Source organism: Mustela nivalis, assembly GCF_964662115.1.
Source record: "Mustela nivalis genome assembly, chromosome: 3".
In the NCBI taxonomy this organism is placed as follows: Eukaryota; Metazoa; Chordata; class Mammalia; order Carnivora; family Mustelidae; genus Mustela; species Mustela nivalis.
Genome location: NC_139022.1, coordinates 66,986,088 through 67,012,445, shown reverse-complemented (window position 1 = coordinate 67,012,445; position 26,358 = coordinate 66,986,088). Strand labels below are relative to the sequence as shown.

Below are 26,358 nucleotides of genomic sequence, written 5' to 3'. Positions count from 1 at the left end.
AGTTAAGATTTATATGTGTTATACAAACATAGAAATAGGAGTAGTATTGTATTTTCTATTGGCATTGCATTCTATTGTCATTATGAACCTTTGGTAGCTCATGAACCATTGGTTAAAAGGATTGAGAGGGGCCCCTGAGGGGCTCAGTCTGTTAAGTGTCCAGTTGTTGATTTTGGCTCAGGTCATGATCTCAGGGTTGTGAGATGGAGCCCTTGTCAGACTCTGTGCTCAACATGGAGGCTGCTTGAGATATTCTCTCTCTCTCTCTCTCTGCCCCTCCCTCCATGTATATATGCTCTTTCTTGCTCTCAAATAAATAAATATTAAATAGAATCTTTAAAAACAAAAGGATTGAGAGAGAGTGAAGTAGAATTTCAGCACTTTGAGGCAGACTTGTACTTGATTTATTTCTATAGGATACAGCATGCTGTTCTACAGAGAACACTATATAAATCAAAACACCAGGATTTGAGGGGCGCCTGGATGGCTCAGTGGGTTAAAGCCTCTGCCTTCCGCTCAGGTCATGATCCCAGGGTCCTGGGATTTGAGCCCCACATTAGGCTCTCTGCTCAGCGGGGAGCCTGCTTCCTCCTCTCTCTCTGCCTGTCTCTCTGCCTACTTGTGTTCTCTGTCAAATAAATAAACAAAAATCTTAAACAACAACAACAACAGGATTTGAATCCCACTTTAACTTTAGAATATGTTTAATGTCTCTAAAAAGTTAGTTCCAGTATGAGATCCTCTTTCATTATTTATTAAGTTGGTATAAAAACAGTAATGACTTCACATTGTTAGTATGTGGGTTGCACAAGGTAACAAGGGAAACATGCAGCCCCTTGCTGCCATGCCACGGCGTTGTCCATGTCACATGCATAGCATAATGCTATGGAGGTTGTAGGTACTCACCTGCTTACCGAATGAAGCAATACATGAGTGACTGAGAACCTTTGAAAAAAATTTTTTTTCTGTTATGGTGTTAATGCATCCAGAGAACTGACTGTGAAAATAATCTTTTTCCTGGTCATCTCTGTGTGTTTGAGTAAAAGAACAATGGTAAAAGTTCATTTTTTATTTGCATTATCTGCCTAAAAGATACATGTGCTAAATATGCTAGAAGATGGCATTTTGTTTTCCTTTATCATTTAGTTTGTATTTTAATTCAGTTTAATTTAATTTCAGATGTGCCTGGTTACACGTAATAGCTGGTTCTCCCAAGTATTTTTAGCTCATCCTGTCATAGCAATGTGCCTTGCGACAAATCAACCTTCTCTTGCTGACCTATCTCCTCCTATGCATATGGAAGTATTTCTTGTAATTTAAAGATCATTCTGGAAGAATGTTCATAGTTTACAAAAGTAGATTTGTAACTGCCATTTTGATGACTTAGAAAAGGAGGTTAAAATATAATAAAATATGAAGAAGTCATACCTTAAGGAGAGAATTTTGGGTGTTAAAACTGTATTCTGAAAGTAAATGTAGTTCAAACAATAACCTGTACTAATTTGTTTCAAAGAAAAGGTTTTTAAGAGACTAAGACTTATTCAAATTAGCATACCATTTATAAATAGTCTCATAGAATGCTTAAAACTAAGCATATTAATTACAATTTGGATTACACCATTGTTTTACACAGCAAACTCTTCAGGTTGATTAGAACAAAACTACCAGGTGAAATTCAACGCAATCTGTATTATAGGAAATGAATTAGAGAGGCTCAAATTTATTTTAGGTATGCTTATAAAACCTTTATGGAAATAGATTCCACTTTGTAAAAAGAAAGAATATAAAATCTTAAAATTCTTTCTCCTTCCCTCCCCCCCCATCCTCCCTTTCTTTCACTGAATCTCTCAGTCTGCATGTCCAGCAGCTTTTAAGGTAGTTTTGGTGCTTAGTGTTTCCTGTTAGTATTTTCGTGAACGTGTTCAGTGAATATTTGTGGTATTTAGGAAAAGGAAACTTATGATCCAGAACATTTTACAATTCAGAAATTAGAAGATAAGATCTAGGAAAATCTAAGCCTGTTTTCAAAATAAGCTCTAATAATTGAAAAGCTATTTATGATATGTTCTGGAAAGGCAAATTTGTTGACTTCATTTTTTCAGAGAACTCATTTTTTCAGACTGTTAGGAAATGTGACATAAATTTCTAGCTTCTGCTTTTTTTTTTTTTTTTTTTTTTTAAATAGTGTACGTTACAAATGCTTCAAATCCAGGGCCAAATAAACAAAAATTTGATTCAGGAATGCTTCTCATTTAAAAAAGTAATCCTGGAATCCTGGGGTAGAAAGGAACGTTAAAGTTTATCTTTTTCATCTTCCTACTACTGATGAAAAAATTAGTTCCAGGAGAGTAAACTGAGTTTAGTGTCTACAGCTTAAAAAGAAAGAAAGAAAGAAAGAAAAGAAAAGAAAAGAAAAGAAAAGAAAAGAAAAGAAAAGAAAAGAAAAGAAAAGAAAAGAAAAGAAAAGAAGACAAGACAAGCTAAGCTTTTTCCCCCCCTTCTCTACTTGGTACAGGAAGTACTCAATAATTTCCACCAGGGAAGAGTCAACATGGCATGAGATTTATATATTATTATAAGTTTATTAATTAACATTTCAGTGCTTCTTTAACTAAGTAGGGTGGTTATGGTGAGTCTTGCCCTGCAAAGTGAAGATGTTCGGAGCATGTAAAGCCTCACCCCAGATTCTGACAAATTTACCCCAGTGATGCTACCCTAGGGTTACCACTGGGTAGCAGTGTTCAAGGAGATTTAATGGACACAAGTTTTAGAACAAAAAGATTGTGTAGGCACATACTTCATTTGAAGATAAAAGCAGTACTTTGTCCCATTGTTCAAATTTGGTTTTGAGCACATTATTCATTTTTAAAAATTCAAACAGACTTAGAGTTATTTATGTTTCCTTCTTAGAAGTTGGGTTTTGGGGGCGCCTGGGTGGCTCAGTGGGTTAAAGCCTCTGCCTTCGGCTCAGGTCATGATCCCAGGGTCCTGGGATTGAGCCCCGCATCAGGCTTTCGGCTCCGCAGAGAGCCTGCTTCCTCCTCTCTCTCCCTGCCTGCCTCTCTTGCCTCCTTGTAATCTCTGTCTGTCAAATAAATAAAATCTTTAAAAAATAAAATAAAATAAAATAAAAAAGAAGTTGGGTTTTAAGGCATAAGTCAGCTAGTTTTCTTCTTGGAACACCCTTCGTCTTTTTGGAATCAGTCATTCTTTCTTTAAACAATCATTTATCAAACATTTGTATATTCCAGCCACAGTGGTGGCTTATTAAAATATAGAATCACAAAGACTTGGTTGCTGTCCTAAAAAGGGAGGTTATTCTTTGAGAAGTTACGGTATACGATCATTGCTCCAAATTTTCCCTTGCCATCTGCAGTTATCATTATAAAATTTAACACAGTAATCATATATTGTAGAAAATACAAAATGATAGAACCCACGAGAGTGTTTCACTTCATTTATTTATTCACTTATTCTACAAGTATTTACTGAATATCTACTATGTGCCAGACACTGGGCTTTGTGGTTGGGATACATCAGTGACTAAAACATTCAATGATCCTACCCTCGTGAGGATGATAACCTAGTAGATGAGGTGAATAATAACCAAGAAACATACTAAATAAACAAATTACAGAGCATGTTAGAAGGTGATAAGTGTTTAAAAAATTAGAAATAAGGAGTTATCTCTTTAGATGTAGGGGTATCATGTGTGTGTGGGAAGGACAGAAGAAAAGAAGGTATAATCTTTTTTTTTTAAGACAGATCACAAGTAGGCGGAGTGGGGGTGGTGGGGTGGCGTGGTACACTCCCTGCTGAGCAGAGAGCTCGATGCAGGGCTCTATCCCAGGACCCTGGGATCATGACCCGAGCTGAAGGCAGAGGCTTTAACCCACTGAGCCACCCAGGCGCCCCAAGAAGGTATAATCTTAAAACAGTGTGGTCAAGAAAGGCCTCATTGTGAAGCTTTCTTTTGACCAAAGTCTTGAGGCAGTTGAAATAAAAATAAAAGTCCAAAGAATAAAGTAATCCTAGGATTTGAAATTTTAAATTGAAGTCTGTTTTGTTACTTGTTATTTCACAACAAGAAGATGCAGATGATGATAAAATCAAGAGTTTTTGCTTTTCTTTCTTTTCCTTCTTAATTAGCTTTGACTTTTAATGTCTATTTTTTCTACTTAGCCAAAATAAATGTATTTCATGGGATTCTTGTCCATTCGTAATAAGAACAGGGTTTACTTTGAAAATCATCTCTTGACAGACCAGAGCAATGTGTAGCATAATTTCATATAGTTCATTGTTTCTAAGAAATGTAAAAATCCAGAAGACACAGCATAAGGAAAGTAATCAACGCTATTTTAGTAGCGATGTAACGGGATAAACGGCAGCTGCACTCGTGGTGAGCACAGCATCGTGTACAAACTTGTCAAATCACTAAGTTGTACGCCTGAAACGAATGTAACATTATGTCAACTATATTCAGATAAGTAAGTGGAAGAAACATGAAAGTCTATGTAGTGCCATTCTTAGATGACTGTTTGTTATCTCGGTTTGAGCAACAGATCAACTTATTTTCTCTTTGAGTCACTGAATCCTAGATTCTGATGAGAAAGTTTTATTTTCATAATATTCTTGATTGATTTTAGCATGATTTAAAAATACAGGTATTGTTTCTTACAGATTGTGTTTCTGGTGTCTGCATACGCAAGTCCCCAACTCGCAGAGGAGAGCTGTTCGGCCGTGGCTGCCGTCACACATTATCTGTATCTTTGCCAGTTTAGCTGGATGCTCATTCAGGTGGGTACCTCATTTCCTCCTCCCACCCCCTCCTACTGTCCAGTGAATCTGCATGGAGTGTTCTTCCTATCTGCTGTTCTTCATACTGAGCTGGAAATGATTCCATATATCCATAACCGCATTCCCAGGAGATCGATGGAAAGAAAACTTTATAAGCTGTACAACATCAGAAATTATAGTGAATTGGGGGGAATGAGAAGAAACCTAGAAGGGGTAGAAATTAAGGAGTGGTGCAAGATGAGGCTTGTGATGTGGGGCCTGTAAACCACAGCAAGAAATTTGAACTTTGTTCTAGGGGAGGCCATAGAATTAAACAAGTAAGACGGTAACATTTGTGTTTGAGAAATATCTCCCTGTTTGTAGTGAATTCGTGACAAAAGAATTGACATTGGTGCTATTAAGTACCGTTAGCTTATCCAGGCAGGAGAACAAGGCAGTGTGAACCTGGGACTGGCAGAAGAAGCCAGGGGAATAGGACAGCTTTTGAGATTTCATTTTTCTGTTCTTTTCCTTTCTTGCTTAATTCTTTCTTTCTTTCTTTCTTTCTTTCTTTCTTTCTTTCTTTCTTTCTTTCTTTCTTTCTTTCTTTCTTTTTCAGTATAGCAATAGAATGTAGAGATTGGTTAAGAAGAGTGCAGAAGATGGAACCAAAGATGTTTCCCAAGTTTCTGGTGTGAGGGGCTGGATAGACAGTAGTGTCTTGAAGTGAAATAATGACCCCTGGAAATTGCAGGAAGGTTGATGAGAAATTTGGGACATACGGAGCACGAAGTTCCTCCAGTGTGAGACTTCCAATGGGGACGTTGAGAGATGGGGGATACACAGGACTAAAGCTCAGAACAGAGATTTATATATAGCCTATGCTATAAATACTTTAGAAAATTGTTGACTTACAATTGGAATATGACTCTGTTATTTTTGGAAGAGATCACCTGGGGAGAAAGTATGGAGTGAGACCCAAAGAGTCCTAATATACTCTTCTGAGGAACTAGTAAGTGTTGGGGAGAGACTTGAACTCTCCCTTTTCTGACTAAAATCCCAAATTCCCTTTATTGTCCTATGCTGATTTGCTTGATAAAGAGGCAAATATGAAAGTTGGATCCAATTCAGTAGTATTAATGTCATCAATTTAATGGCTCAACTAAAGGAAATGTTGCCTTTAATGCTTTCTTTGTAGTAGTATTGTTACATCTTTCATATAATAGAAATAGTTTTATATATTTTTTAGAATGCTTGTGAACTATTTTATATAAACAGATGCATTCAGTCATTTGCACATTCTTCTTTCTTGTTGAATAAAAGGATGTGGGATTTCCACTGTACAGCAATAATGAAAGCATGTGAGAATACCATACAGACTCATGGAAGGGATAGTTTCCCAGGTACGATATTATAGTTGTAGGGAGAACTGCACTGAGTTATTTAGTTAATAGAGCTAGTTGCAATAATTAGAGCCCTGAATCTGGGATTGAATTCTGGTTTTGCTACTATCTTTGTAAACTTAATCAAGTTACTGGCTCTTCCTAAGTTTTGTTGCTAAATCTTCATATGAAGATAATAATTCCTTCCTCATAGAATTATTATTTCATAAGTCTTAAACAGCTCTAATTATGGAAAGTTTATGGTATTCTCAAAATCCCTCCCAAATAAAAAAATAAAGCTAAATCTCAAGGATATAACATAAAACGTAATATTTGCTGAAATTAAAATAATATTTGCTAGATTCTCTGATTGCAAGATTTTTTAGGCGTTTATCAAAGCTGAACTTTCCGTGTGTACCGCATGTATGTTATTTATCTGCTTGGACTGAGGTCCCCAGTGTTGTGCAGAAGGACTTTGTCCATGTCCCTGACCTACTCAGTTTTTGATGAATGACTTGGATGAAGACATAGGAAACTGTCTTATCAGGTATGCAGATGATACGGAGGTGGAAGGACAGCTAAAACAGCAAGCTGCCTGGGTTAGGGATGCAGGTACAATCAATACAGAGAAAGTGCTGTGACAGATTGAAACCTAGAGTGAAACAGACTTAATTTGATGGGGGTTAAGGTAAACAACTTGAAATATTTTATTTAACACAAACTTAGTGTGGTCAAGTGTGTGACCAGATTGCTTAAAACAACAACTACAAAAACAATACAGACCTAGGTTACATTAGTAACAGCATAGAGGCAGATGAGGGCATCGTGGTTTACACTGTAATCTACAAAGGTTCAAGACAAGCTTGGAACCCTATAACCACTTTCATAAATCATGTTTCACCAGGAGCATTAACCAGCTGATGAAAAGTTGAAAATAGTCCTGTAAGAAACTTTTGAGTCAGCTAGAGATAGCTAACCTGCAGTGAATTTAGAGTGATGTGATAGCTGTCTACAAACACTAGAAGGGATGCTACAGGAAAGAAAGACCGGACTGCAGGTCCATTAGGAAGAATGAAACAAATGGGTCAAAAATGAAAAAAGTTGGGCGCCTGGTGGCTCACTGGGTTAAGCCGCTGCCTTCGGCTCAGGTCATGATCTCAGGGTCCTGGGATCGAGTCCCACATCGGGCTCTTTGTTCAGCAGGGAGCCTGCTTCCCTCTCTCTCTCTCTCTGCCTGCCTCTCCGACTACTTGTGATTTCTCTCTGTCAAATAAATAAATAAATAATCTTTTTAAAAAAATGAAAAAAGTAAATTTTGATTCAATTAAGAACTCTGATAGCCTGTAAAACTGTCAGAATTGAAGAGGCTGTTCCTACAAGCAGAAAGCATCCAGTCAGTGAAGTGCATTCAAATAGGGGGAAATGACCAACTTTCAAAATGTTTTCCTGCTTTGGGGGAGCATTAGATGAGATTGCATATAAGATTTCACCCAACTTAATAGAGACTGGTATCCTCTAGATCTCTTTTTCCAGTCTTCAGTAAATAAAATTGTGGCTGATGAACATTTAGTAAGCTAATTAGGTTTCTGTATGGCTGATGGTTATGAAAACTATTTAAAGTACCAGTAAATAAAACTATTTGAAGTTTAATGTATTTCAAATGGTATACCACACATTTTTCATGGTTTGTGGTGTGACCACAAGGGAAAAATTCAATAACTTCTGATTCTAGTAGGTTACTTCTCATAAGTTATTTTGTGGGAAGAGGTTATTCCTTTACCAACCTGTGTTTTCCTTCTTATAAAATACTGTCTACTAAATCTTTTTTTTTTTTTTCCAAAAAGTAGAATCCATTTTTAAAACATTATATAAAAGATTAGGCCCCTGTTAATCCAGTACTTCTAGTCAATTAGGGTTCAAAATTTTCAAAAAATAAAATAACATTTTAGTAATTCTACTTCATATTTTCTTTTTTTTTTTTTAAGATTTTATTTATTTATTTGAGAGAGAGAGAGTGTGAGAGAGAGAATGAGAGAGGAGAAGGTCAGAGGGAGAAGCAGACTCTCCATGGAGCTGGGAACCCGATGTGGGACTTAATCCCGGGACTCCCGGATTATGACCTGAGCTGAAGGCAGTTGCTTAACCAACTAAGCCACCCAGGTGGCTCTACTTCATATTTTCTTAAAGATTTTATTTATTTATTTGACAGAGAGACAGGTGAGAGAGATCATAAGCTGGGAGGGAGTTGGGGGAAAGCAGAGGAGAGGAAGAAACAGACTCCCCGCCCAGCAGGCAGCCCAGTCTGGGGCTTGATCCCAACCTGAGCTGAAGGCAGATGCTCAACTAACTGAGCCACCTAGTACCCCTCTACTTCATATTTTTAACATTATGGAGGAGAGAATTTGATAGATGTGTGTGCGTACATAACTTAGGACAAAATGTTAACCATTAACTTAATCATTGGGTTTAGTATATCAGAATTACTATTTATTTTGATTTGCATCGTATCTTCAATCTTCAAAAAAAATGCACTTAAATGAATTTATCTTGAACTTTTATTTCTCTGTCATATACCTTTAATTGGATTATATTTTTATAGTAGCTAAAGAAGAATTTTTTTGGTAAACAAGTTATGTAACTTTTCTGAGCCTAGATTTTTATCTGAATAATCAGATCTGTAATAACAGTACCTGTCTTTGAGGATTGTGGAAAGATAAAATGAATTTGTGCATGAAAAGAGCTTGGAATTGGGCCTGGCACAAGCTATACAACACGCCATACATATGTACCGAATATTACTAGCTAAACAAATATGTGTGGCCCATATCTCATTGATTTTGAAACATGTTGAAAACTCTGGTTTTCCAATTTAATTTATACTCTTTTTTTTTTTTCCCAAAAAAGAATTTACTTGATAATAGTGGGGAGAGACTTAGAGTGAGGCAGACACCAACTAGCTGTGAAGCTAAAGCAAGCTGTGTAAATAACCTCTAACCTCTTTACTGAAGTACATGCGTGGCTCATCGCGGAATCTCTAACTGGTGGCCTTCACTGTTTCTTTAGGCCTTCCCGTTTTTCTGACAAGGAGGTTCTACCACACATTATGAGAATATAGTAACAGATTATTTTGCCTTTTTTTTTTTAAGCAAACTTCTCACAAATTCCCTTTGAGGCCATGGAACTTGACTTATCCTTCTATTTGCTCCTTATATAAAATCACTGTGAAATTACTGAAATCATTTCCCACTTCCTTAAAAAACAGCAAGTCTTGTCTACTTAGAGAAAGTTTGACAGCGAGAATTTAAACTCTCGTTATAATATGTTTACTCTATTTCCTTAGTTTTTATTGTTCTATTTTCATTTCCTTTTCTGTTTTGATTTGCTTTCCTCTTAGAAATTGTATATACTAATGGTACAAAGCATAATCAAATACTGAAGAGAAATATAAAGTGAAACGTACATCTGTTTCTCCCTATTTCACACACCCTCAACTCTCTGCTTTACCCTCAACCCTACTCCCAAAGGTAAACAGTGTTAATGGTTTCCTGTATATCTTTCCAGAAATATTCCACAAATATACAAATGTTTATAAATATGTAAAAAGCACATATGTGTATGTTCTTGTGTGTGTGTATATATATTTACTTATTTATATATAGTTCATCTAAGTTTTTGTATATGTATACATTCACCAAGTACAGATACACTTTTTTCCATTCCATAATGTGGTTGTTTCAGTTTATTTTGAAATGCTAGTTACTTCCAGTTATTTTTACTATTATAAACAATGTTTCCTTGAACATCCTTGCATTCTGAATATTTATTTACTTATGGAATATTCTTAGAATAAATTCCTAGAATTTATGCCTTTATTATTAGCATTTACATGAAATGGACTGCCAGACCATGAGTTAACCCCTGAAGGAATAAATCACAGTAAGTTGAGGTATCTGTATATAATATAGGTAAATAGAAATTTAATTTTTCTGTGTATTTATTTGGCCCAGTTTTATTAGCATTTCCTGTCACTAAATCATATAGCAATCTGCTTCAATTATGAACAGTATCCAAACTTTAGATTGCTCCTGCAGTTTGTTGATTTCATGCTATGGAAACAGTGTAATGTTTTATTTTGAAACTAAAGCTTACTTAAGGGACATGTTTTTTAAATGGTGGAATAAAGGTAGAAATCATTCTACAATTATACTTGATCATTTATAGCTTGTGCCTTAACTTTTCTGTAAGATCAGGCTATGTGGAGGCAAATATACATATTTATTCCTTGGCAGAAAGGCCACTTAGTATCAGGGCATAGCAAAAAGAAGGGTAATGTTAAAAGTAGCCATGTTTTTCCTTTGTCACTGATTCAATTGGGCAGGCAGTCGGGGTGGGGGGGCAGGAGGTTGGGGGTGGTGGGACAGGACATCAAAGGTATTGAGGACAACAGACGGGTAATTACCAAGATAAAAATGATATACCCGGGAAATACAGAATTCTCTGGTCCGCAAAAAGCCTTGCAATTTATTTCATGTAAAAATTGCTAAGAGAGAGGATAACTGGAGCAAGGACATGTGATAATATTTCTTAGACGCTTCTCTGAAATGAATGACTAAGAACGTATGTTAATGACAAAATTAATAGCGTCCATGACCTCTGACTAAACTTGATACTATAAATCAGTCCAGGGTTTCTGGTGACACGGTTAATAACCAAATATTATTAAATAACAAGCTGGATACCAATCTTATCCCACATAGTATAAAAATGTATGGGGTTCAAGCAGTCTATTTTTAACTTAAGAAAAAAAAAGTAAATATTGGTTGCATTCTTCCTCTCATAAACTATTCCGTGTAACATTTTAAAATTTGCTCCAAATGGGACGCCTAGGTGGCTTAGTCAGTTAAGTGTCTGCCTTCAGCCTGCTTCTCCCTCTCCTTGCCACTCTCCCTACTTGTGCGCTCTCTCTCTTTCTCTCTCTCTAGCAAATAAATAAATAAAATATTTTGAAATGTAAAAATAAATTAAATTTGCACCAATTAACTTTGTCGCTCTCCACTAGGAGTTATTGAGCCTCCCAAAAATCTTTTCTGGCAAGATAGTATATAACTGAGTAAAATCAGTAACTAAACCAAATTATGAAATTATTATTAAATTCAACAAAAATTATTAACTCAAGTTGTAGAAAACATTTGTTTTAATATGAGGTTTACAAAAATTAATCTATCACAGGCCACAGTCATGTTTGAGTGATTTATATTCTAATAAACATTTTAAAGTTGTCCTTTAGTCTTAGCAAAAAAAAAAAAAAAATGGAAAGGAAAAGAGAAATGGTAATGTCCACATTTTTATTAAAAAATGCATCTGCACTGACATATAAAGTGTGTGGGGGGTAATGAGAGAGGGAAAAAAAAGCTCTCATGCAAATAATATTCTCAATATTTGTGTGAGTCTCTATGGAAATAAATCTTAATCAGTCTTCAGAAGAGCTTTGGACTTGTGTTCTGTCCCAAGTTCTGTAACTAAGCAGCATATGAAAAAACTGTGCTTTCCTCTGATTACATCTGTTTCCTCATCTCTAGATGAGAGGATTTGTGTGGTCAGATGATCTGTAAGGTCTGTATTACTTCCAAAATCCATACCATTCGTGTTTTTATTTCAGTATTTGTAATTTATTTCAGTATTTGTAATTTCACTCACAAACTGGGAGTCAGGAAATTGTTAATAACTTACAGTTTAACTTGTCCCTTTACTAGAAGAAGAAATTGAAACCCAGAAGAACCAAGTAATATTGGCCAAAAACATACAGCTTATCCATTTAGAACCATGTCAAAATTTAAGTCACTAATTACCATGTCTTTTCAAGTTTTTTAAAACATCATTATAGTGTTCACTATTTACATGAAAGTTTATCTTTTGATTGTGTACCTCTTCAAGTTCTCCTTTCCTGTATTTCTCTAGATTGTATTTATGACAGGAAATTGTCACAAATATCATTAGGTAGTTTTCTTTAAATTTGTTAAAATGGAGGGCTCTGGGTGGCTCCATCGGTTAAGCATCTGACTCTTGGTTTTGGCTCAGGTCATGATCTCTGGGTCCCGCGATCAAGCCCCATGTCTTTGCAAAAAGCAAGATTTCTTTTATTGGATGGCTGTATAGTATTTATATTATTTTAAAAATATATATATATATAAATGTAAATATATATAAATATATTTAAATATATGTAAATATATAAATATATATATATATGTTGTATATATATGTATATACATATATATACATATGTCTAGCAAGCAGTTGCTGTGGCCAAGGTCACAGAGGTTGCTGCTTGTGTTCTTCTCTGGGATTTTGATGGGTTCCTGTCTTAAATTGAGATCTTTCATCCATTTTGAGTCTATTTTTGTGTACGGTGTAAGGAAATGGTCCAGTTTCATTCTCCTGCATGTGGCTGTCCAGTTTTCCCAACACCATTTGTTGAAGACACTCTTTTTCCCACTGGACATTCTTTCCTGCTTTGTGAAAGATTAGTTGACCATAGAGTTAAGGGTCCATTTCTGGTTTCTCTATTCTGTTCCCTTGATCTATGTGTCTGTTTTTGTGTCAGTACCATACAGTCATGATGATTATAGTTTTGTAATAGAGCTTGAAGTCTGGAATTGTGATACCACCAGCTTTGGTTTTCTTTTTCAACATTCCTTTGGCTATTCAGGGTCTTTTTTCTGGTTCCATACAAATTTTAGGATTATTTGTTCCAGCTCTGTGAAAAATGTTGATGGTATTTTGATATGGATTGCATAAAATGTGTAGCTTGCTCTAGGTAGCATTACATTTTAACAGTATTTGTTTTTCCAATCCATGAGCATGGGACATTTTTCCATTTCATTGTGTCTTCCTCAATTTCTTCCATGAGTACTTTATAGTTTTCTGAGCACAGATCCTTTGCCTCTTTTCACCCAGGTAATCTTGAAATGCTGGTAATTGCGAAAAGTGTACAAATTCAAATACATCATCCTTCAGTGGTGAGCACTGACAGAAGTAAGAAGGTGGAATTCAGATGCACCAGTGTTGAGAAGTGACATTAAAGATGTGACTGTGGTAACCTCACCAAGTTTTAGACACTGCAAAACATTTTATTCAGTTTTCTCCTTTGAAGTGTCTAATTTGGTTGCTAAAACTGAAAATAGTTTTGAATCTTTTAGGGCTTGCCTTCAGCTTACATTATATTAATGCTAGGAATGCGTATGCTGCATGTATACAGTATAGTCAAGTTGGATTAATGTACTTGATTAAATTGGGGGACAACTTTGGGGGAGTTGGAGTATTTTGCTTTTTTTTGTTTTTAGAGAAGGAGAGAGGGTTGAGGCGGGGAGGGGCAGAGAAAACCTTAAGCAGGTTCCATGCCCAGCACAAATCCCGATTCAGGGCTTGATCCCACAACCCTGAGATGATGACCTGAGCTGAAATCAAGAGTCAGATACTTAACTGAGTGAGCCACCCAGGCAGCCCAGGGATAATATTTTGGTTAAAAAGGTAACATGACTACATAATGATGATGTCTTGAGATGGTCTGTAAGATGGTTCTAACAAAATTTTTAAAGCTTAGAGATAGAAGTGTAAATAGAGACCTAACTATTACCATTCTCAGTTCACAGTTAGTGTTTAGCAGGAAAAACATCACATGGGCAGTGAATAGTGAGCCATGCCCAGTCCACTTGCATCATTTCTGGGTGAGAGTGATACCCTTTAAACTATTGAGTTTTCCAAATTTCATTAGCTCCAACACTGAATAGTCACACAGACACCAAGGCACACATATGCTATGTGTCTGTCAGCATAAAATTATTATTCAAACATAGTGGTCTTTAAATAGGCTTAGATTACAAAAGAGGAACCTTGATTACAAGGAAAAGAACATAGTCAGTGCTCCACTGTTTCCTCTGTTTAGAGAATGGTAGTAACTGGTGGTTTCAATTCCACTGGTTTTGAATAGCAATATATACCTCAGTCAATTTCTTTTTTTCTTTTAACATAAAGAAAAACTAAATTGAGCTAATTTAAGCAAACATTTACATCATAAGAGGAATAATAGGCATATAGGATAACTACTGAACCCACGAACCATATTCTCTATAAACACACTTTCTCTCCACTGTGCTTCTGCCTTTCTCCATCACTAAAGTCTGTATGTCCTCTTTTTCCAGCTGACCAGCTTAGACTGTCACTGAATTTCATGGAATTCAGTGATTCATGATTGGCCCAGCCTGGGGCAGACTTCTCCAGATCAAATCAGCTGTGGGTGGAGGAGCAGAGTCATGAACCCACTCTGCATATGTTGGGGTGGGATGAAATAAGATTCTAAGAAGGAGAACTCATGACCTAGGCATATTCCTACCACATTATATTAAAATAACTTAAAATTCAAGTAAAACTTGAAATTAGGTAGTCAAAACAAATCTTATGTTTGGGCCATATGGTATTTCTAAAATAATTAGACATCATTTAATTACATAGTATTTCAATTCTATAGAAAAAAAGAAAAAAAAACATACAATAGGAAATAAGTCTTTAAGGTACACCTCAGTGGTTGGATTCTTCTGGGAAGAAAAGTGATTTTTTTTTTTTTAAGTCAACAAAAGCTTGTGACTACAGGAACTTGTTTTGCTTAATTGACTGTTCAGCCACACTATGCCTTGAGCTCTTTGGAGCAGAAGCCGTGCATGTACAAATCAAACAGTTACACTTGTTTCAGTCTTATCGGAGTCTCTGGTAAAGGTCAAACAATTGCTGAAAGGTTGAGTGATTCTAACTGATGGAACTAATGTCCATTTTCGTAAAGGCAGACATTTTGGAAATATCCCAGTCTCTATTATGATGAATCAACTTAGGAGTTATTTACCATGCTCTGCTTTCCGACACTTCCACCAAAGACACCCGTGAGTTACCATCTTATATGGTTACAAACACAAACATCTATTTAAAATAAATAATTAGCAGTTTTATTTTGGAGATGGGCTCGTCATCCTTCCTTTGCCTGAATTTTCATTCTCTGACAGGCAGTTTGATCACCTCAGTGTTAGATACTTGATACCATCACACTTACTTAGGTGTGTGTCCCTGTACTAATTATGGAATGAACGGGGAAAACCCTGTTGGATTTAATGATCCAAAAAAGAAGTTAGAACAAATTTACATAAGCAACAACTCAAATTACTCATAATTATAGATATATGCAGGTATACATAAAGATATGGAGTGCTGACAGGAAATAAAATTCAGAGACAAAAATCTCCAAGTAACCAAACATTTTTATTTTTCCCTTGTTTAGCCCAGTTAATACTAATCCCTCAAGGCTGATTTGGTCCAGATAGAGTCTTACTTAGAAGCCTCCGTAAATAGCACCTGAAAGCCTTTCCATGAACATAAGGCATGTTTATTTATCACAGAGAAAGAGCTTCCGTCATATCACAGCTTACTTTGTTCTTAAACTATTCATCTTTTGTCTTTCACACTGTCTGACATCCTAATAGGAGATTTAAAGGAGCTGGCAACATTTCCCTATGCTGACTATGTGCTCAGCCTTTCATACATAATATCTCATTTAATCTTTAGAGTAACCTCATTGTATACATGAAGAAACTGAAGCTACGGGATTGTTGTTGCTTGCTACTGATTATCCCTCTGATGTATATACGAATAATATGTATGTATGTATGTATGTATGTATATGTAATTTATCTATACTCACACTTTTTCCACCATAAGAAACTAAGAAGGGGGATTTATCTAGTGGAGAAGTACCATTGTGTGAAATATATGACATTCAGTGTTGTTTCTGTGCTAAATGATAATTAAGTGTAAGTGAGCTAGTGGAAAAAGAACACTAGAAGGCAGAATATGTAAGTTCTAGATTTGGCTTAGGTGTAGGATTGAAGTGCGGGATTTGGGGCCAATAAGAACATTTTCTTTTCCTATTCTCTTTATCTAATGTGTCCCCTCATTCCCCTCTATATACTTATCCTTTTTATATATTTTTTTAATTGTATTTATTTATTTGAGAGAGAGAGAGAGCACAAGTAGGCAGAGTGGCAGGCAGAGGGAGAGGGAGAAACAGACTCCCCTCCAAGCAGGGAGCCTGACCTGAGGCACAATCCCAAGACCATGGGCCAAAGGCAGATGCTTAACCGACTGAGCCACCCAGGTGTCCCTCATTTTTATATTTCTTATCTTAATAAGAAATAATGGATATAAAATACATGATAAATATAAAATACATACTTTCTATGATGACTTCTTTCCCACTTCCTTGGAAACTAACATAAAGGAAAGTAAATACCTCCCTCATCTCTTTCAGTTCTATATCCCCCATGCTTGGACTGGTCCCTGAAATTTAGTAGGCACTCAATAAATAATTGTCAAGTCCATGAATGAAAAAAAGAGCATATAAACTGAGAAGGAAAAATAGGTACAAAACCTATCTCATCGCAGAACTTTTGTCTCTGTGAAGACATTTTCTGTTTACTCATATATGTCTTCTGCTGGGGACTGACATGGGGCTCTCTTCACAATTATATACCCATTCCCTGAAAAAGTATCTAGCCCTCTCATATGATAAGGCCTTAAGAAAATTTAACAGGGGTGTCTGACTGGCTCAGTCAGTTAAGCAACCAACTCTTCATTTCAGCTCTGTCATGATCTCGGAGTCGTGAGATTGACCACCATGTCGGGCTCTGTGCTCACTGGGGAGTCTGCCTGAGATTCTCTCTCTCCCTCTCCTTCTGCTCCTTCCCCCACCCCAACGTGCACTTACTCTCTCTCACTCTTGAAAAAATATAAATAAAAATCTTTTAAAAAGTTTTCCAAAGTCTGACACAAAGGGCTGTTCACTTTATTATCATCATGAAGCTGTTCACATGGGAAGTAGGTTTGAATATCAGTGTATGTTTCTTCAACATGCATAGAACAATCACAGAGGACTATGGCTGTGAATAAATGAAAGCAAACTAAGGAAAATAAAAAGTACAATTAATATTTTCCAGTGTTTCAAGATTTTTGAGGTATTCTTAATTTCTTGGATGTACGAAATATATGAATTATCTAAAAAACAAAGAAACAAACAAAAAAATAATTATTAAGTAATTCTAGCCTTTGTTGGACCATAACACTTTATGTCCAGCCCAGGTGAGTTTGTGTCCTGTGACATTAGACCAGAACTTACTCATTTTCTGTTCTGTTTCCTTCCTTAGTCTGTGAATTTCTGGTATGTACTGGTGATGAACGATGAACACACAGAGAGACGATATCTGCTGTTTTTCCTTCTGAGTTGGGGACTTCCAGCCTTTGTGGTGATTCTCCTCATTATTATTTTGAGAGGAATCTATCATCAGAGCATGCCACAGATCTATGGACTCATCCACGGTGACCTGTAAGTACATCCAGGCGGAACTCCTTGCCTTCTTAGCCTTTGTAAACTCAGATAGCTTCATTAGTAGATGGTGGAGCAGTAGACTAGGCAGTATGGCCAAACAAAGAATACCAGACAGACCTCTGCTTTCCCACCAGACTGACTAAATCTCTACTTCCTCTGATTATCCCTTGAAGTAAGAAACGGTTGCCTTTCTAGTTCCTCTGATGGATACAGTTTTCTCAGGTGAGTTGAGCTATTAGACAATTCTCAGTAATTCGTACCTTAGCATAATTTAGTTTATTAGATTTATTAGATTAAGACCAATACCTAGTAATACAGTACCTAGTAAAATCAGGGACCTATGAAAGTTTTGATAAAGAATAGAATCAGTGAAAAATATGGAGTTGGGCCTATTATCTAAGGAATCTGACGTTTTGGGGGAGGTTGGGAAGGGGAGGATGGCAGTCACTGTCCTCCACAACATCCTTAAAGACCTAAAGGCTGTATCGGAGTGAATGGAGAGTGTCTGCAAAAGGACACAAGAAGGAGACAGGGTCAACTGGGACCTTCTTATATGTTCTGACTAAGGTGCATTAATAGTCTTTAAATGTAACAAATCTTTATACACACATATACATGCCTTAATCTTCAATCTGGTGTCTTACAGCTTTGAGGAATACTCAACCCCTTTTATTGACTCCATATGCAGGAGGGGGAAAAAATTTATAATAAAGTTTAATCTGCTTCCTTGGTGTAATGAGGATTAGATGGGGGAAAGTAACATTTCTAAATAAGAAAGAATAACCTATTTCCAATTTTATGATGACAGTTTACCTAATTATCTCACAGGTTATTGTGAAGATAAAAATGAGTTAATTGATGTGAAAAATCTTTGAAAGTAAAAGTACTATATAAGCAGAAGTCATTTCAATATCATTATTGCCTCTGATCAGTTATAATTGTTCATTATTACTTAATAAATAATTGTAATTAATGTATGCAAATGTATTTCACAAATAGGCAATCACACACACACATATCCCACACTCTATTCAACCAAGGAAACTAGCTATGTGATATGCACACACCCACTGAGAGGCCATATATAGTAATTTTTTATTGAGATTCATTAAAATTCCCTCATACTGATTACTTTATAACATTATAATGTATTTTGTGCATTAAAATTCCTAAAGCCTGATCTTCTAGAAGGGAATTATTGTGTCTTTTCAAAATTATGTTATGACACTTTGTTACCCCTGGCATTAATTTAAATCTTGGGCAGCCAGGATTAATTTCAGAAAGTTTGACATCATTCTTTGTCAAATACAAAGTAACCATGAGACAAACCCTGGTGGCCAGCTGCCCATCCCTTTCACGAGTTTCCTGGCAAGACAGGACTTATTTGGCAGCAGTTTTAGCATTACATGTGTACCCACCCAGCCTTGATAAATGGGACCTGATGAAAGTGATATTAATTAAAAGAACTCTTTTGGTACTTGTTAAGGGGTTTTTAAAGAGGGAAATAAACTATTATACAAGAATGTCCAAATCAACTGTTAAAATATTTGCCTTCTGAGGCTTTTGCAAAAAGTTTTTTATTATCAGCTCAGTTATAATAAGTGAAATGCAAAATACATTAACCTCTACCTGGTTTTAATATGATAGGGATTATTAGACCAAAAGTGACTGAGTTTTGTAAGTATTATAAGTTATTTGTGTCCTCCACAAAAAATTCCTAAATCATCCCTATGTAAATTTGTTACAGTTATAAAAATTTTTTTAATTCTGTATTTTTAATTATCACTTTAATATCAATATAAGTATACAAGTTACTATATTATTTATGAAAAATCTTGTATACCTTGATCATATACATAAACATACCTTTTCTTTCGGAGTAATGATAGGATTTGTGATGGTGTGAAATAGTAGCTCATTTGTTGTGCAGTGGTTACTTCATAGTAATAAACAATTTCTTTTTAGTAAAGAATTTTCTCTAAATCTCTATTGTATCAGTATGTACAACTTGCTTTTTAAAAGATGGTTTTGTCAAATTTTGGAACCAAGATTATGATAATTTCATGAAAGCAGGGAGTGATCTCTCTTGTATTAGCTGGAATGGTTTTCAAGTTTTGTGTTATTTCTTCCTTAGTTTTTTTTTTTTTTTTTAAAGTAAGCTCTCTGCCCAACATGGGGCTTGAACTCATGACCCTAAGATTAAAAGTTGCATGCTTGGGATACCTGGGTGGCTTGGTCGCTTCCAACTCCCTGGAGCAGAGCTGTTGTGTGGAGCTCTCCTCTCTCTTTCTCAAATAATTAAATTAATCTTAAAAAAATAAAAGGTCCAGATTTCATTTCCTTTGGGTATGTACGCAGAGATGAGATTGTTAGGTCATATAATAGTTCTGTTTTTAATTTTCTGAGGAACCTCCGTACTGTTTACTTACTGTTTACTCTAGTGGCTGTGTCAGTTTACATTCCCACCAACATTCTGTGATCTTTATTATTTCCTTTCTTCTGCTAACTGTGGGCTGAGTTTGTTCTTTTTTTCTAGTTCCTTGAGGTGTTGTTAATTTGCTAGGTTGTTAGGTTGTTAATTTGACATCTTTCTTTTTTCTAATGTAAGCACTTATCACTATAAATATCATCTTAGAACTGTTTTTTCTGCATCCCATGTTTTGGTATGTTGTGTTTCCGTTTTTGTTTGTTTCAGATTACTTTTTTATTTCCCTTTTGATTTCTTCTTTTTACGCATTAGTTGTTTAGGGGTATATTGTTTAATTTCCACATATTTGTGAATTTTTTAGTTATCTTCCTGTTACTGATTTCTAGTTTCATACCATTGTGGTTGGAAAGGTATTTGGTATGATTTCAGTCTTCTTTAATTTGTTAAGACTTGTTTTGTAGCCTAATGTATGATCTATTCTGGAGAATGTTCTGTGTGCGCATTAGAAGATTGTATAGCCACAAAAAAAAAAAAAAAAGAAAGAAGAAGAAGAAGAGTGTATCTTGCTACTATTGGATTGAATGTTCTGTATTTATCTGTAGGCCCATTTAATCTAACTATAGTTCAAGTCTAACATTTTCATTTGATAAATCCATCATTAAAAATAGAATATTAAAGCTCCCTACTATTATTGTATTGTTGTTTGTTTCTCCGTCTGATCTGTTAGTATTCCCTTAATATATTTTGGTGATCTGACATTAGGTACAGGTGTATTTATGATTGTTATATACCTGCTTGATGAATTGCCCCTTTATCATTATTATATCATGGCTTGCGTTATTACTTGTTATACCTTTTTGAGTTGAAGTTTATTTTGTCTGATATAAGTATAACACTACCCCTCTTCACTCTTTGGGTTTCCACTTGATGGACTATCTTTCACATTTTTAAAATTTTGAATCCATGTATGTCCCTGAAACTGAAGTGACTCTCTTGTAGGCAGCATACAATTAGATCTTTTTTGTTCCTTTCCATCCATTCAGCTACTCTGTCCTTTTGTTGGAGAACTGAGCTCATTTACATTTAGAGTACATATTGATATATAAAAACTAACTAATGTCATCTTACTAATTGTCTTCTGTTTTGTACTTCACATACTCCTTTCTTCTTTCTCTGCTGTCTTCTTTTATTAATTGATGGTTTCCTTAGTGGTATACTTTGATTCCTTCTTTTTGTCTTTCGTGCCTCTACTGTGGGTTTTTGTTTTGTGATTACCGTGAGGCTTACATAAAACAACATCTAGATGTAACTATTTTATGCTAACAACTTAACTTTAATTACATGCACAAACACTACCCTTGAACATTATCCCTCCTTTTGCAACTTACTTCTTTTTACATTGAGTATTCATTTAAAAATTCATGAGACTGTCATTATTTTTAATCTTTTTTTTTCTTCAGTCTTTATGCTAGAATTATATGATTAACATACCATGGTAATACACTATTGAGAATTCTGAATTTGACCATATAGTTTCCTTTACCAGTATTCTGTATATTTTCATGTATTTTCAGGTAACCCATTAGCATCCTTTCATTTCAGCTTGAAGAACTCCTCTCACCTTTTCTCATAAGGCAGGACTAGTGGTGATGAAGTCCTTCAGCTTTTATTTGTGTGGGGAAATCTTTATTTCTCCTTCATTTCTGAAGGATAATTTTGCCTGATAGGGTATTCTTGATTAGCACATTTTTTTTTTTCCTTTCAGCACTCTGAATATATCATCCCACTCTTCCCTGTCCTGTAAGGTTTAAGTTGAGAAATCCACTGAAAGCATTAGTGGGCTTCCTTTGTAAGTTACATGCTTGTTTTCTGTCTCTGCTTTTAAGATTCTCTTTGTCTTTGATTTTTCACAGTTTTATTGTAATGTGTTTTGGAAAAGCTGAGATTGTTTGGGGACTTATAGATGTAGAAGTCCAATAAACATCTTTACCAGAATGACACACAGCTTTATTATACTTAGTCTGTTTTAAATTGATCTTCTAAATGTGTGCTTTGATCTACATTTTCTAGAAAGAACCACCATGCACCTGGGAACCCACTTAAGTTTTTCTACTTCTTTTTCTTATAATTCACATGCTATTAATCACAAGTTATTTTCTAGCCTAATTCTTAAATGTCTTCCTAATTTACTTTCTCATTTTCATCTTCATCTTTTATTTCATCATTGTCTCTTCAGTTCATTTCTGTCATCTTTGTCTGCTCTGTCGGGTTGCCTCCTAACTTGTGTTCCTCACTCTGATTTCTTCTTTTTTGAATCCATCTACTAAATTCTGAAACATGGAAATGTTTATATCACTCTGATGCTTAAAACCCAACAGTTGCTTTTCATTACCTTCAAGATCCTGGACTCTTAGGTCATCCATGGTTGACACTAACCTGTCGAACCAGCTTCCTTAGCTTCCCTAATACCCATCCTCCCCAGTTCTCCTTTGCAACTGAATCATTTGATATTTCCCATGATTTCTTGTGCCTATACCTTTGAATATATGCTTTATGTCTCAAATGGCTTTCTTTCCTTTTGTCTGCCTAGAAAATACCTATTTTTCCCCTTTAAACATCAGCTTAATTATCAACTCTGTGGAGTATCTAGTTTCAGATTAATGAGTCTATCCTCATTAGACTCAGAACCTTTCATAAATCCTGTGATTGTACCAATCATACCATATTGTAAATTTTTGAAACATTTACAAATATTATAAGTATTTGATGATTATGTCAGCTATATTAATTGAAATTCAGAGTGGAGATCAGTGATTAGTACCTGGTAACAGATGGTAAAAGTTACTAAATTTTTGAAGGATGCAGGGCTTAATGTATTCTTTGATGTAAATATCGGAACTGGAAAAAGGAAATCCTTAACAACCAAAGGAAGTATATACAAATAAGGGATTAGAAATAACTTTCATGCTTTCTCTATGTAGTAACATATTTATATTAAAATTGATAATATGATTATCAAAATGTATCTAAAATACTCGGAAGTTACCAAATAATACTGAATATCTCAATACTCAAAATACTACATGAGGACTGTCAATTTTTTTCTTATGTATACATATACATATACATTTCTTATATGTACATATGTATATGTATGTACATATACAAAAGATCAAATTCTAATTTACCTCAACCAGTGGGTTTTTTAATCCAGATTTAAGTTACACAACATGATCTGGAGAAAAGCCCTACAGAGATTATAAAATTTAAAATTTACTTTTGTCTCTTTTGTCTGTAAAATAGAAAATCCAGTATAGACTTGTTACTGCTTCTTTATCACTGAGCCAGATGATCTTATGACTCTATGAGGAATCATACTGTACTCAGAATTAACAAAAGGCTTCCTATACCTTTAATGTGTTTTTAATGACATTTTCATCACTTTTTGAAATTGATTCTAGATATTCTTCCAGCTTTATTTTTTATCTTATAATTGAACAGTGCTTTACTAAAATAACGTCAAAGTAAAGGAAATCTGGCCTTGATTGATTTCCATTGGTTGTAGAAATAATTCTAATGAGAATACCCAGGGGTAATCTCTCTTAAATAGTTTGTAGAGTGTCTTTGGGATTATTTGTCTATTTTTCTTGGATTTGCTTCTTGGCTACTTTACGAAAAAGAAACTAGGTGAAGGATGGAACTAGAGGGCATTATGCTTAGTGAAATAAGTCAGTTGGAGAAAAACAACTATCATATGATCTCCCTGATATGAGGAAATGGAGATGCAATGTGGGGGTTTGGGGGGTAGGAAAAGAATAAATGAAACAAGATGGGATTGGGAGGGAGACAAACCATAAGTGACTCTTAATCTGACAAAACAAACTGAGGGTTGCTGGGGGGGAGAGGGGGTTGTGAGAGGGTGGTGGGGTTATGGACATTGGGGAGGGTATGTGCTCTGGTGAGTGCTGTGAAATGTGTAAAACTGGCGATTCACATACCTGTACCCCTGGGGCTGATAATACATTATATGTTAATTAAAAAATTGAAAAATTAAAAAAAAAAGAAACAAGGTGAAGAGAAATCCCTAGTCTGATCAAGCAAAGTGCAGAGGAAAAAGGATATAGAACTGAGTCAAGAGCTAGGGTAGGAGCAAAGGTAATGCAGCCCTGAAAATTGTCCCTAAAGGGATGAAAAGCCATTATTGGGCCCACAACTCTGTGGCTAAGAAAGGACAGTGACTGAGAATGAGTGTCAGAGTCATGTCATAGAGAAGAAAGGACAGTGAAGACTTTCCCTCTCTCACTATTCTTTTCAGCTGCAAAATCCTGACACATTAATAAATGTCAATAACAGTAAAACTGACATAATAATGATGATAGGTTGGTTTGTATTTCTAAAATACTTGCTTTGGGTTTCTGGAGGGGAAGGTGGTGAGGGAATGGGGTAACTGGGTGATGGACATTAAGGAGGGCATGTAATGTAATGAACAGTGGGTGATGAATCACAGATGGGTACCTCTGAAACCAATAATATATTTTATGTTAATAAAAAAAAGTAATATAAAAAGATTGCTTTTTTTCTCTTTCTTGCTAATTCTTATGAATGCAAACTTAAAAAAAGTCGGCTTATATAGAATAACAATAATGGGCAAAGATCTAAGTGAACTCTCTTCTATTTAAGCTAAGAATTTGTTAACTAACTCATAATGAAAAAATGAATAACTTAATTTTAACATTAATTATAGTCTTAAAATTTTGTAGTATTTCAGTTTTAGTATTTTAGCATCATGTTTTACTTTTGTTAGTTTTAACAAATCTTAATTATAACTTCTTCTGATTATCCTGGTCCTGAACTGAATTACCCATTTTATAAATTACTTAATCCTCGGAAAACAATCTAATTTTGCTAGCTGTATTAAGAGAAATGTTGTTAATATAGAGAACAAATCTATTTTCTTAATTAGAACTAAGTAGAAGTAATAGCACTTTATGGAAAGTTTGATATCATATGAGACTCTTTATTAAATTACTTAAAAAGAGAATCATGAAAAAAATGTTTATAAACATAGGGAGACTGTTTACTTACTGTCTGAGGATTAGAGAAAATCCCTTTCTTTCTATGATATATCTATCATAGATAGTTATATGTATCTATGAAAGAGGAGTATTGTGAAGACCTCTTCATAGATATGCACAGGTGTGGGATGTATTATTGCATATGTTTATTATTGCACACACATACCATATATATATAAATGCCAATCTAAAGCTTCTCTCTCTCTCTCCATATATATATCTCCAACCTATCTATATAGGTTGGAGATATATATATGGAGAGAGAGAGAGAAGCTTTAGATTGGCATTTTCCATTCATTCAGAGCTCCAAAGTAAAGAGGTGTTGGAAGTATGCTTTCCTTCAAGGTCTTAGAATAAAAGTATTGAAGGGTTGGAAAATATCTAGCTTGCCTTAATAACACAAAAACATTATGATTCAAACCCTGTTCAGGGTATCTTGAACTTCTTATTCCAGATATTCAGTTTATTTTACTTTTTCGTGGGTACTGATTAACAACTCATTTCAGTTATCTTATCTCATTCTCTTGTCTTGTGTTAGTTTTCTCTCTCCTAGCAACACCTTAGCTTTTGTGACTACTGCTTTTTTTTTTTTTTAAGATTTTATTTATTTATTTGACAGAGAGAGATCACAAGTAGGCAGAGAGAGTGGGGAAGCAGGCTCCCTGCTGAGCAGAGAGCCCAATGTGGGGCTTAATCCTAGGACCCAGAGACCATGACCTGAGCCCAAGGTAGAGGCTTAACCCACTGAGCCACCCAGGCACCCCTGTGATTACTGCTTTATCTCTCTGAGAAAAATTCTGTCGGGTACATTGAGTTACATCCTTCATGGCTTCTCAGTTCCTAGACCTTCTTTTTTCAGGCAAGGCAGAACCTGGACAAAATAAAATAAGAACTTTATAAAGCATCGAAGCCAGTCCCCACGCACTCCTTGAGTAATCTTTACATCATTGCAGACAAATGTTCATTTACTTTATGGTGGAACTTGTCTGTGAGAAAAAATTTATTCCCTCCCAGGGTTGTTTTTCACATATAGTAGAAATCCTGTAGATTCTGGCTCTGTATTTAGTTGCTGAGCTCATACCAAAAAACAAACAAGAAACAAAAAGTAACCTCATATTTTCAACTTGATAAGCCTTCAGTTTGTCACAGTTCTTTTTTTTTTTCAAGCTTAACGTTTACTTGTTAAAATATATCCTGATATGACATGCTTTTGCATCTTTTCTCTCTTAGTAGCTCTCCTCCAAACTTGCTCTATCGATATCAATCTTTTTT

The 26,358-nt window shown here is 35.2% G+C and overlaps 1 protein-coding gene across 1 annotated transcript in view; it reads left to right on the top strand.

Annotated features, from left to right (window-relative positions):
- The window catches only part of ADGRV1 (adhesion G protein-coupled receptor V1), a 545,909-nt gene that overhangs the window by 359,262 nt on the left and 160,289 nt on the right, over nt 1-26,358 (top strand). The window contains exons 85-86 of the mRNA XM_082725840.1: nt 4,681-4,797; nt 17,402-17,580. Coding sequence (XP_082581966.1) covers nt 4,681-4,797; nt 17,402-17,580 — 296 coding nt within the window. The remainder of the gene's footprint in view (nt 1-4,680; nt 4,798-17,401; nt 17,581-26,358) is intronic.